Genomic DNA, 14,276 nt, shown 5'->3' on the forward strand with positions numbered 1-14,276 from the left:
CCTTCCTGCCTATTGATCTACTCACATTTGCATGTTTTCTAACTGCTGGATTGGCAGAAGCTGGGGCTAACAGCGGAAGCTGGCACCACTCCACAGATTTGAAACGCCGACCTTTCAGTCAGCAAGTCAGCAGCTCAGTGGTTTAATCCGCTGCACCACTAGGGGCTCCTGATCAGGACATGGAAATACTAATGAAATTACCTGTACTACAGGCTGAGTGTCCTCTAGCCATAATTCTGACATCCAAAATTCTCCAAAATTTGAAGCTGTCCAAATAGCTTGCTGCGGTAGTGACATGTTTGTTTCTGGTGATTTGGTTTACACAAACTTTGTTTCAATTACAACATTATTACAATATTGATTAAATTGTCCTCCAGCTTTTGTATAATATGTATATGAAACACAAATTTAATGTTTAGGCTTGAGTCCCATCTCTAATGGTGTACATATATAAGTATTGAAATATTTCAAAATCCAAAAATAAATAAATAAAATAAATCTGAAATCCAAGAATTTCAGAAAAGGGATACTCAATCTGTATCTTATTTTTTAGAATGAAGGGAAAACAATGCCATCGTTTTCCATTTTAACATTAAAACTAAAATGTTGGGGGAATGTTGTTTCTGTGTTACTCATTTTTTATATATTGCTTTTTATCATAGTAAGGAGAGATTTGACCATGTTTCCATTTTTATGTATTTTTAAAACTATAATTCAAAATAAATTGTTGGCTACATTTTGTCAAAGCATGCAAAGTAAAGTTGACAGCAATATGCTATACATTTTAATAGTAAGATATTAAAAATGGAAAAACAATAACATTCTACGTTCTGAATATAACTTTACCCCGCACTTCCTCCCACTGCTTTCATGGGATGTTGGGTATGCTTGCTAAGATATGCCCCCATTGCACAATAGGGGATAGTGAAACACAACAGTGAGCTGAGCATGTAGCCTGGCGTGTGCTCCAGCATCCTCTTCAAAGGTCCTCTGCAAGAATGTGTTGTGATTGGCACACCTTCAGGGGCTCATTGGCACATATCACAGTGTGGGAGGCCACTTCATTGGTGGCCACTGTACAGCATTGCATATCAGTGGTCCACACTAGCAAGCACTTAATTTTGTTGCTTATCAACAACCCAGAATTACAAGATGCTATTGGCCAAGATTCTAAAAAGTCCAAGCAAAGTGGAATGCTTCACTGATGTTATTACATTGGGTTGCCCCATGTGCTTTTCCACCTACAGGGCAATTCTCTTTAGAGCAGCAGATTTCTCAATTCCTGGTTCTCAGGAGTCTTTGGAGCCAAGGCAAACATGAGAGAGGTGGCCTGCGATATTAATAATAAAACTTTACTTATATTCCGTCTGGAAGGACTCAGGGCAGATTTCAAACATAAAAGGCCCTTTTAACACTTCCAAATTGTATCAACTCCCTAATAACCAGACCTAGTAGGATCTCTCTATACAGAGCTGGTATGTGGATGGAGAAGCACTCCAGTTGGCCACCCCTTCACCCAAGTTGCCCAGATTGTGAGCTGTCTACAAAGAAGTTGCCCAGGGGACGCCCGGTTGTGTCACCATTCTGTGGGGAGGCTTCTCGAAGACTGGGCGACTTGGAAGGCACTGAACAGATTGCAGAGCCAACCTTAAGAAATGGGGCTACAAAGTGGAGTCCACGACATGCAAGTGTGGAGAAGAGCAAACCACAGACCACCTATTACAATGCAGTCTGAGCCCTGCCACATGCACTATGGAAGACCTTCTTACAGCAACACCAGAGGCACTCCAAGTGGCCAGCTACTGGTCAAAGAACATTTAGTATAATGCCAAGTTGTTGTTGTTTTAAGCTTTGTTTGTGTTTTCAAATACATTACAACCTTCGGTTTGCTTCTGACACGATAAATAAATAAAACGCCTTCACCCAACAGAGGACCATGCACAATGGCTAGCTATGATGGCTTGCTCGTTGCTGCTAAGCTTGTCCATTGGGGTCAGAAGACCTTGGCTATCTCCCTGTGTGAGCAGGAATATTATCAAGCTTGGTCTCATGGAACAGGCCATTCCATAAGGGGTTTGACATAACAGGAAAGCAGTCACCGTGTGTGAAGTGGCCAACATTCAGCGAGTAGGTGAAAAACATCCAAATAGTTCATGAATATCTGGAGACTATTGATATCAAATCTGCAAAGGAGATCTCTGAGGAGCAAACTGGTTCAGTTGTAAGCCAATGTTACATAAACTAGCAAAAAAACCCAGCAACCTATGCATGCAAGTATATGTACGCTAAACTTTAAATAGTATGCATGCATTCATATTGGATCTGCTTGTTGGTCAAGTACACATATCTTCAAACTCATGCATTTGACTTGTGTAATGTGCAGAGAGGCCCTTAAGGTTTGCAGGCCCAGACTAGGGTAAACTGGCTCATTCCAGATTATCCAGTAAAAAAAAAAAAGGTGAGTATGTCAAAATACATAGCAGAAAATGAACTAATGTCTTTATGTCTGAGAAACAGACATCAAAATGACAGACATGTGTCTAGAAACTGCACACTTTCAGCTGGCATTCAATTGAGACAAGTATTATAATCTGAAGACACACCCTGTCATTTTGAGTAGCATAAATAATTGATGACAGAAGTAATTAGAGTTCAAAAAATTAGACGCCTCCCAGAGGTTCAGAAATGGCTCCACAGTGAGACTGCTAGAATGCTGACTGAATATTCTCACCCAATCAAATTTAGAATTTCTTATTCTAAATTATGGTTTTTCAAAGCAGAGCCAATTTTTGGAATAAGATAAGATTGCAGGATGGAAAGAGCAACAATCTACCAGAGAAGGTGTGTGAGTCAATACACATAATTCATAATGCAAGAGGATATAACTGTTGATAATGTGTAGGGAAATGGAGCTACATTTCCATCAAAATTGAAGGGCAGAACGATGAATGTAGAGTTCTTACTAATTTGTTCTGCCAGGTTAAGATGACTTCCTTTGGAGAGACATTTCTGTTTCAAGAATATCTCATTTTCATAAAATTGTGGAATGAGTCTTTGAGATCATGTGATCCAGTGGTTGTTACGATTTTTATTTTACTCACAGACTCCTTTGAAAATCTAATTAAAGCTATGGCCTTGCTTCTCCCAAAATGTACTTTCCAAAGTAACATGAAAGAAATCAAATAGAAAAGGCTCTCTTTGTTTGCTCAATCTACAGACTATTTGAAACCCATTGATTGGTCATAGGTCAGGAAACTTTAATATAATCAATTGCTCTTGCTCAATACAGGATCTGTAAAGCAAGATCCAACAAGAACATTTCTCAGAATGGGCTCTTGGCCTCTGTTTAAACACCAATGAAGCAGAGATCACAACAACACAGTAGAGACCATCATCTCTACCATTGAACAGCTCCTATAGCATGCCATGCTTTGTTTATAGTTAGCTGCAGTAAAGGCAAACATGACAGCTCCTCCCTACATATGGCAGCCTTTCAGAGCTTGAAAGACCATTGAAACCGTCAAACAGCAATCTATTGTTGCTGTGAAAGTATTATCTTTTTTGCCTCTCAAAAATTCTGGAGAGTAGTATCTGATGAAAGAAGGCAGAAGGACATGCAAGTAGACACAAAGTCTTTTGGCAGAAGATTGGACTAGACTATGGCCCAATCATATGGTTCTATTATTTTGTGATTCCAGGCTTGCAGCGAGGCTGCTTGCTTCTTCCCCAGGCCAGAGGTCAATGGCTCTAACTGCCCTTCATGAGTCAACAAGGTGCCCCCTTCTTGCTGAGGCCCTACTGGCTCCCCCTCCCTGGAATGAGGAGGAGACGCAATCGCAAACACTTGAACGCCACCCCAAATTCCAGCTGGTGCTTCCTGCCAAACGAGAAGGAACATTAGTCATTGCTACCACGTTGCCTCCCAGACATGTTGAGACAGCCCTGCAAAGGTATTTGCTCTTTTGAGTTCTCTTTCTTCACCTCAGCCAATTGACCTAGCGAAAGGAAAATCACGATACTGACAGACTTGTTCATACTTTACATTTTATGGTAGAGTATGGGTGGCAAGAAACCACAGAATACTATTACTCACTGTGTTATGTTGACCCACCCTTTTAGTAAAAATAACCAACCCCAGAACTAACTACCATCTAGAGGCGAACAACTTATGGCCTATGGAAACATCCTTAATGAACGCCCCCACGTAATTCAGTGCTGGTTCCTCCTGGCTACATTTGCATGGACACAGAGAATTGCATACTTCCTTGGAGGTGCTTAGAGCCAACAGCTTTACCACCAGAACACACTGGGGGTAAAGCTAGTCCCTGCTTTTATTGTTCTGCCTTCATACTCAAAGAACTGTGTCAAATTTCTCACTACAAAGGATGTTATCGAGGCCAAACAGAAAAGAGTACTGCTGCTCACATAAGTCCAGGTGTTGCTTTCCACACCAGCCAAGTTATTCAAGACAATCCTATAAGTACTTCCTTCAACAGTAAAAATACAACATTATCAATGAATAGTCTATTGCCCTTTCATGACATGCAGAATTTGCCAACAGAGACAGCTGCCTCACTCTACCTAATGCTCAGGCTGGTCCTTCCTGGGCCACTGTGCAATATTTATTTCTAGTGGATAGCTCCCCGTCACAGCTGGTGCTGCAAGAAAATTCTTACCAGAAGAGGCCCACCATGGATGAACTGGGCAGAGCTCCCCCTAAAATCTCATACCAGCCTCAGAGCTCCTTTCTTTTGCATTTGAGGTGACACCACAAAATATGTTCCCATATATATAATTCACACATAATGTAGTTGTTAACTCTTGGTTATATAAACAGCTCCATCCAGAGCATATATATATATATATATATATATATATATATATATATATATATATATATATATATATGCCTTCCTCTATATAACAGTATTCTTTTGTTCACTTGACAATTCTTACGGAATTTCCACATAATGGTGTCACCCTCACTGCCTTCTTCAATCTTCTTTTCTTTCCAGAAAATAGATGCAATAAAGGACAGATGAAATAGTTCTACAATATCTTTTGACTGACAGCTCTACATGCTTCCTGGTGGCACACTCAGATTCTTTCTTCTTCTATTTCTGTATATGTTATTTCTGGTCTGGGAGGTATATAATAAAAAGTCATCATACTCCCAACTCAAGGATGGAAAACAGAATGTTGGTAGACAGAAAAAGAGATTTAAAGATGGACTTAAAGCTAACCTGTGGCATAGACACTGAGAACTAGGAAGCCCTGGCCCCTGAGCGCTCTAGCTGGAGGTCAACTGTGACCAGTAGTGCTGTGGCATTTGAAGAGGCATGAATGAAGGGTGAAAGGGAGAGATGTGCCAAGAGGAAGGCACGTCAAGCCAACCCTGATAGGGACCGCCTTCCACCTAGAAACCGATGTCCTCACTGTGGAAGAACATGTGGGTCAAGAATGGGGCTCCACAGTCCACAACAAGGGATCACCTAACCAACTAAGATGTCATCTAGATGAGTTCAGGGATAGTAAGTTATGTTGGCCAATGAAATAATAATGAAAGAAGAGCCCTGAATAGATCACAACAAGGTCCTACCTTCTTTACCAAGGTGGTTAATGAAATAAAATTCCAAAAATGTAAGCACGGAAGGGAATGATCATGAATACTGAAACTCATTCTCATTTCTTCACCTAAAACCTCCTCATGTTTATGGATAGCCTCCAAAGCACAACATGGTAATCTTTTAGGAGAACATAGTTAGAGTCAATTCCTCAGGTATGTGTTATAAGTAAGCCCCCTTTTCCTTTTCCTATGAATCTATTCAAACTTAATTCTTTTGGTGACCTTTCATTCTAGTATGACAAGTGGAGATATAACTTCCCTCCACACCATTAATAATTAAGTCAACTTATGTCATGTTCCTTCTTTAATTGTTTCCCAAAGACAGTTAACTTTTCCTTATAGAGAAGATGCTCCAACCCCGTGGCCATATGGTGTCTTTGTTTGAGATATGGCAACTATTACTCTGTGTAGTGTTCCAAATGGGGCCACACCATGGACCGATACAAAAGTATTACAATCACCATTGGATTTTCAGCAATTTCCCTAACAATCTCTTGAATGGGAGTTAATTCTCTAATCGCCACTACATATTGTGTTGACATTTTCATTTAGAGCTCTATCATGTCTCTTGAACTTCATTTCTAGTTAGTCACTGTCAGTTCAGAGCCACAACTGCATGAGTGAAATAGGCCTTATTTTTGTCTCAGTGTCTTATTTTTTATACCCATATGTTCTCAGTCAAGTTTACCATTTTGTTATTTGTTCACCCAAACTGTAGAAATCATTTAGGAACTTATTATCTTTGTGAATTTTCCCCACTCTGAGTACCTTTGTGAGATGCAAAGGAGACCACCATACCATGCACACTTGCACAAGATCGATTCTGAACAAATTAGGCTGTGCCAGTCTTATTAGGGATCTCCAGAAGACCTAACCTCTTACACGCCTCCCTTCTAAGAATTGTATCATTACTGCTACTTACTCCTTCTTGCTCCTTAGCTAAACACAGATCCACAACAGCTCATTTTTTTTATTCCATGTTTGTTAGGTAGAGATATAATTTTTTTGTTAATTTCAGTCTTGAAAGAAGCAACAATTAAGTTTAGCAATTTTCTTCATGATATGAGAAAGCTCTGATTAAACAATATGGTGTTGGAGGCAACTCACCGTTTGGGACTTATTTTGCACATTTTTTGGCAGAAAAACTGTTTCTTATGCAGATAACCCTGTTTTCTCTGCATGAACATCATGTGTAAATTTTGTAGAGAGCAACTCCCCGAATTGTGAATATTCACATCATTTCAGGATTTCCTTGTCAGGGTTTCCCGATACTTGAGAAATGTGCTTTTCTATCATTATTTTTGGAATATTTTCAAATATTATTTCAATTCAGAGCGCTACGTTTATTCAGAAATCTTTGGTGAAGGATTTGTCAAAATAACTTCTGATGGGACTGAATAGTCATGTATAGATGATGTCTGTCTACATCTCAGATTTAAAAAGCATGCTTGCAAATACTTGAAAAAATTCTCTAAGTTGGTGATGTAGGGCACTGAATTTCAAATACCATGCTCATTCTTCCTTGACACATGTTTAATCATGACTTCTAGCAAGTTATCTGCATTTGGTCAGTTATCATAACAGGTGCACTATGCCAGTATTACAGACTGTTTTGCAACATCAACATTCCACGGAAATGCAACAGTCACCATTGTAATTTATTTAGTACCTATCTAGCATAGAAATAAAGTTGTTAAGACACAATGTAATTTTTGTAGACAAACAATTACTCTCCAAAATGGCTCAATTGTTCCAGTTTCTTCCACAGTAAAGACTACAAAAATAATTAACTTGGCATATGTGTAGTCTTCTTATGCTCCTTCTGTAGTTCATTACCTTCTTGGGCAACGATTCTTTCAGGCACATCCATGGCTATTTTCCTTTTTACGATATTGTCTGAACCAGTCATAATGGACAAAAGAGTAAGGGAAATGAGGGTATATTTACGGTAAGCTCATTCATATGTTAAGGCTACAACCATGTGAATATATGAGAGGCTAACCAACTCTAGAAATGGTTAAGAACTACCATGACCTGCCTTCCCCATGCACATCAGATTGGCACAGAAACCAGCATTTTGGGAATATTTCAGGGAATTTTTTTTAATGAAGTTTGAATTTGCTAATAACCTCCCACTCCAACTGTATGCACCTCTTAACTTCTTCCTAACCAGCAACTTACCCATTTTCTAGTAGAGACTATTCAAGTTGTGTAAATATCATTCTGGCCATTTGGAATTTATGTGGAAGTAGTTAAACAGGGAAATCCTCTGGGCTGGATTTTAAATTTCTCTGTAGAAGAAATTATATAGGTGATGTGATGGCCTTTTCTCTGGGGTGAACAATTTAAATTTCCTGAACTCTGAAGCCAGCAATTCAAGAACATGCATTATCTGCTTGCTCATGGACCAAATATGTCAACAGTACAGGTGTAATTTCCAAATAGATACAGTAAAGGCTCTTCCACATAGTCATATAACCCAGGATATCAAGGCAGAAAATCCCACAATATATGCTTTGAACTGGGTTATCTGAGTCCACATTGCCATATATTCAAGTTCAAAGCAGATAATGTGGGATTTTATTCAGCTGTGTGGAAGGGGCTGAAGAACACTTTCTAAGAGGTTGGTTTCTTGTTGTTTTTTCTTTCATTTTTGTCTTTTTTGCATTAGGAGAAAATCACCAAACATCACAACGACCTGCCATCAGCCCAAAACATGCCAGATCATTTGTACAAATCCATCCTTGTCCCTGCATCCAAATCTGTATTTATTCTCTTCTCTTTGTTAGAGCATAACAAAAGACCTCCCTCAAACACCTCTATGCCAGCTACTCATGAAATAATTTTTGTATTTAGATGGTGATGGTGCTTGTTCACAATGTCCGATAGCATAATTTTATACAAAAATTACATCGTGCCTGAATAATAACTGTAATTCTCTGCTCAATCCTGTTTGGAAGCCATCAACAAGCACCACAAGATAAACGTGGAAACAACTTTGCAGGCCAATGGCAGAAAGTTACAAGATTTGTTTCTCCTCAATGAGAGGCATAAAGATCTAAATTCTTGAAATTCGAATTCCGGAATTGTAACATAGCATGAAAATTCAACTATATCCTTTCTCAAACTGGGGGAACCTTGAAAGCAGTGGCAGCCTCCCTGCCTGCTCTAGGTCACTGCTTGAACTTTTCAAGAGCAACTTAAGTGCTGAAATTATTTTGATGGTGGAGGAAGTTGGGAAACTCTTTTAAAATTTGGACTGAAATGGATTAAGCCACCAGACACCTCTAATGGACAGGTTATTTTAATTAAGACTGGAGGTACTAAGGAACATAAATATGCTAGAGTTAATTGCTCTAAATAAGAGAGCTTTGAATAATTTGCTTGGCAGACTGACCTGACTTAAGACAGTTTTCCTGTCTTTGAAATACAGGTTGAGTATCCCTTATAAATACTTGGGACTAAAAATGTTTGGATTTTGGAATTGCTCGGATTTTGCAACAATAATAATAATAATAATAATAATAATAATAATAATAATATTTTTATTCTTATATCCCGCCCCATCTCCCCGAAGGACTTGGGGCGGCTCACAGCAATAATAAAAATTACACATTGTAAAATCAAACAAAAAAAGCAGTCATACAATCAATACATACATCACATGTTAAAAACAAGGAGCTAAACAATTCTAGGCCGAAATAGAGGGCTACATGGAGAAGGTAGCTTCATGGCAGAAGTCCTCAGCAAGGTATCAATAATCATGGGAGAACACTCTCTAATTAAATGGGCACACAAATCAACCCCAAAAATTAATCGTCGAAGGCCCTCCGGAAAAGCCAGGTTTTAAGGCTTTTCCGGAAGGCAAGGAGGGTGGGGGCCTGTCTAATCTCCCTAGGGAGTGAGTTCCAGAGGCGGGGGGCCACAGCGGAGAAGGCCTTCTCTCTCGTCCCCACCAGCCGCAACTGCAAAGGTGGTGGAAGCGAGAGGAGGGCCTCCCCCGAAGAGCGAAGAGATCGTGCAGGTTCGTAGGGGGAGATGCGGTCTCTAAGGTAGGTGGGTCCCAAACCGTTTAGGGCTTTGTAGGTGATAATCTGCACCTTGAATTGGGCCCGGAAAGTAAATGGCAGCCAGTGAAGCTCCTTAAACAGAGGCGTAGAACGCACCCTGTAGTTTGCTCCTGTTAGAAGCCTGGCTGCTGAGCGCTGTACTAATTGCAGTTTCTGGGCCGTCTTCAAAGGCAGCCCCACGTAGAGCGCATTGCAATAGTCCAGTCTAGAGGTAACTAAGGCGTGGACCACCGTAGTCAGATCAGACTTCTCGAGGTATGGTCGCAGCTGGCGCACAAGTTTTAATTGTGCAAAGGCCCTCCCGGCCACGGCCGACACCTGAGCCTCAAGCGTCAGCCCCGAATCCAGGAGGACCCCCAAGCTGCGGACCTGCGCCTTCAGGGGGAGTGCGACCCCGTCAAGCACAGGTTGCCACCCAATACCCCGATCGGACTTTCTACTGACCTGGAGGACCTCTGTCTTATTAGGATTAAGTCTCAGCTTGTTCACCCTCATCCAGGCCAACACAGCGGCCAGACACTGATCCAGTATCCGAGGGGCTTCCTTGGATTTTGGTGGAAAAGAGTAGTAGAGTTGGTTGTCATCCGCGTAGAGATGGCACCTCACTCCAAAACCCCGGATGACCTTGCCCAGCGGTTTCATGTAGATATTGAAAAGCATGGGGGACAGAATAGAACCTTGCGGGACCCCACAGGACAATGGCCAGGGGTCCGAGCAGGTGTCCCCCAGCTTCACCATCTGGGAACGCCCCTCTAGGAAGGACTGAAGCCACTGCAGAACAGTACCCCCAAGGCCCATCCCGGAGAGACATCCCAGAAGGATACCATGGTCGATGGTATCGAAAGCCGCTGAGATATCCAAGAGAACCAGCAGGGTCACACTCCCCCTGTCCAGCTCCCTGCGGAGGGAGCTGGATTATTTGCATATACAGTAGAGTCTCGCTTATCCAACACTTGCTTATCCAACGTTCTGGATTATCCAACGCATTTTTATAGTCAATGTTTTCTATACATCGTGATATTTTGGTGCTAAATTTGTAAATACAGTAATTTCTACATAGCATTACTGTGTATTGAACTACTTTTTCTGTCAAATTTGTTGTATTACATGATGTTTTGGTGCTTAATTTGTAAAATCATAACCTAATTAGATGTTTAATAGGCTTTTCCTTAATCCCTCCTTATTATCCAACATATTTGCTTATCCAACATTCTGCCGGCCCGTTTATGTTGGATAAGTGAGACTCTACTGTATGTACACAATGGGCTATCTTAGAGATGGACCGAAGTCTAAAAACGAAGCTCATTTATGTATCTTTTATAGCCACCTTATACATATAGCCTGAAGGTGACTTTATACGATGTTTTTAATAATGTTGTGCATGAAACTAAGCTTGTGTACATTGAACCATCAGATAGCAAAGGTGTAGATACCTTAGTCACCTATGTAAATTTTGGAGTATGTCAGATCTAGGATTTCTTCATAAGGGATGCTAAATCTGTACTAATTTTAAGTTGGGGCAAAAAGATTATTTAGAATGAATTCAATGGAAAAAAAATGAAGGAACAGACATTAATTCCAGAATATATTAATTATATTGATGTGAAAACTCTAGCCAACAGCAATATATAAAACGTTGATATCACTTTGTCACAACAACTCAAGCTTATATTGATACTTCACATTTCCTAAGTGCTGCTTGTTAACCTAAGCCAGCAGTGGGAATGTACAATAGCTGCAACAATACGAGGTATTGGACTGTAAGTTTTGTCAGCCAATGGTCTGGATGATGGGAGTTATAGTGCAGCAATACTTGGAGCACCACATTACAGAACTAAAGAGTATCAGAAGGAAAAGAAGGATAAGCTTATTGAGGCTGTTGCTAGAGATGCTTTAAAAAAAAAAGCACTGGTTCTTAGAAACAGTCCCATAGCATAACAGAACTGTCAAATGGCCCTGACTTCGAAGGTTTTCAAGCACACTTACTAGAAGATCACAGTACAACCCTAACCATATTCAGAAACAAGCCTCACTGCAGGGATGCTTGAAGTAATTCCGGTCCAAAAAATAAAGCAGTTGGCACACGAGCCTAAGCTAGTGGGGAAAAAAAGGATCCCTCCATGCTACTTCAACTACTTGACTTTGGGCAGAAATACTTTGGCCACATGGGCTTCCAGTGCCAAAAGATGGATCTGGCTGTTTAGGAGGAGACAAGCTTCTGTAAGGTCTTTCATCAACAGTTTCTCCAATTTATCCTAGCAGACAGTCTATTGCTGACTGGGGGTGATGGGAATTGTAATTGGCTGGGGAAAGCTATTCAATGGACTTTAAGAGGAGAGATGGACTGTCATCAATTTATGCTTATAAAACAACAACAACAACAATAACAAAACATTAATAACAAAGCATTGGCAAAAAGTAGAAAAAGGTAAAAGCAAATCAGCAATTGACATAAAAATACATTATCTTTGGTCCATAGGGACTGCTGCAATGTATGACTTTTCTTTAACCAAAATGACTATATGCTGTTGCTAATGCATTATTTACATTTCTATTCCATCTTTCTCCATTGAGTTCAGCATGGCTTCTCCATTTCATCTTCACAACCACTTTGTGGGAAGGATCAATTCCAAAGATAATGGCTGACCCTGTATTACCCAAAACAGGCATCAAGAAGGGCCTTGAACCTTGTTCTCCCAAATCTCAGATCAACATCTAAGCTACCAAAGCACACTGGGATTAACCTGATTTACCAGTCTCTTCTGGTCTCTTCTAGTTGTTTACTAGCATGAGCATTGTCAGAAACACAAAGACATGTGTCGCACCCATCTCAAATGCATTCTGCCCTTCTCAAAACAAGTTAAATGTGACAGCCACATTTGCTCCAGCAGAACTGATGCCCACTGGCTAGAATATATTATGCAATAGAAACCTGTTGGTATAAAGGGACTTTATTTATCTGCCATGCTATTCAGAATTATGCATTTTGGTATAAGCTAAGACTGGAAAGCATTGAATATGGAGACAGGGCATCAAATCTGCACTTTCTGATTGATTGTATATGTCTGTCTCGCACATCCTTTTCATTACTAACCTTTCAATAAATGTACTCTCTGTCTGTCTTTTCAAGTACTCTTTCTATGAACCTCTTTAAAATAATGAAATATCAAGTGTGGGTGAGTGCATATTGGCTGTGATTAAGAGATGCAGCAAAAGCCACACATTGACTCAATTTTTCTACCATGTGGGGAAAGAAATCACAATGATGGATGACCCTTTCAGGATAGCACTTCCTTTTAGGGATCACAGTTGCTACTGAAGGCAAATGCTGAAAAGTGGAGACCGCAAGAGATTCACTTGTGATAGGAACAATATCTATTAAGGTATGCTTCCAGATCAAGCCATACATTCAACTGATCCACCAGCCTCACCAACTTTCCTGGTCTTTTCACTTTTGCAAACACTGAGTGTCAGATGCGGAGCAGAATGGAACTGAATTGTTGCCCAAGGACTGCTGCAGAGGTCAAATTCTAACACATAACTCCTTTCTGCTTCTTAACATGTCCTTTACTTTGCAATCCTGTCTACTGAGAAGGAAGACCAGCTATGTTAAACCCTAACCCTAAATATCCCAAAGGTACCAGATCCTGTTTGATCTTGGAAGCTAAACATGGTCAGTCATGGTTAGTACTTGAATAATACCAGGTGCTGTAGGTTATATTTCAGAGGAAGGAACAAAGAAAACCAGCTCTGAGTATTCCTTGCTGAAGAAAACCCCATAAAATTAACCCTAAGTCCATAGGAAACCTGAATGTATATACACATGGACTCAAATGGAAAAGTGAGTTTTGGAATGCAACTTTCATAAAAGGCCATATTGGTTTTGAGATTTTACAGAGTTGCAGTCCAGAAAGTTACTTAGCCTTCTTTTCGAATTTTCCTAGTCAATTGGAGATCAACTTCTCCCTTCATGCATATAATTGCACATAAAGACAGTGGTCTCCCGATGGCCCATCCCCAGCTCTACAAAAAGCAAAGATTTCAGAAGTCAGCAACTTACTTGGCTTGCTTGATTGGGGGCCCTCTGTTTGGGGAGCTTCTGCTTGGCGAGCCTTTGCCCACCCCTTTGAACATCTTGGAAGTGTCTGAAGCTCCCTTCTCTTGCTGTCCAGAAGGCTTTTGATGAACTGGATGGCTAGGTTTTGGTTGCCTCTGGCTGCTGCGACCTGCTAAGATGGAATAACAGGAGGAGGTCTGCAGATCGTTAAAAGCAGAATCTGGATGGCTCCTCCCCAAGCTGAAAGTGATCAAGAGCAGAGATGGAATCTTGCCCTTAAAAAAATGACTAGAAAAACCAGTTTATGACTGAATGAGAAAAGCCTAGAGGAAGAGTGGAGGACCCCACCCTGGACTGGTACTAAGAAGAATGTGCTTCTGTGCAAGCCGAGACATTCCCAGCTAGACTCACACGGGTTTTGCCAGCCATTTCCCACGAACCCACAGAAACTCACTTCCAAGCAGGAAAGGAAGTACATTAATGTACAGTGTGCAGTTTTTCTCCTTCTTACTAGTGTTTCTAC

The 14,276-nt window shown here is 40.6% G+C and overlaps 1 protein-coding gene across 1 annotated transcript in view; it reads right to left on the reverse strand.

Annotated features, from left to right (window-relative positions):
* evpl (envoplakin) overlaps positions 1-13,951 on the reverse strand; it is a 53,646-nt gene extending 39,695 nt beyond the window's left edge. Inside the window, exon 1 of the mRNA XM_062973984.1 lies at positions 13,757-13,951. Within this exon, the coding sequence (XP_062830054.1) occupies positions 13,757-13,830 (74 nt within the window). The 5' untranslated portion in view covers positions 13,831-13,951. The remainder of the gene's footprint in view (positions 1-13,756) is intronic.
* Positions 13,952-14,276: the final 325 nt, after the last annotated feature.

The sequence above is a fragment of the Anolis carolinensis genome, chromosome 2 (genome assembly GCF_035594765.1).
Source record: "Anolis carolinensis isolate JA03-04 chromosome 2, rAnoCar3.1.pri, whole genome shotgun sequence".
Taxonomy (NCBI): Eukaryota; Metazoa; Chordata; class Lepidosauria; order Squamata; family Dactyloidae; genus Anolis; species Anolis carolinensis.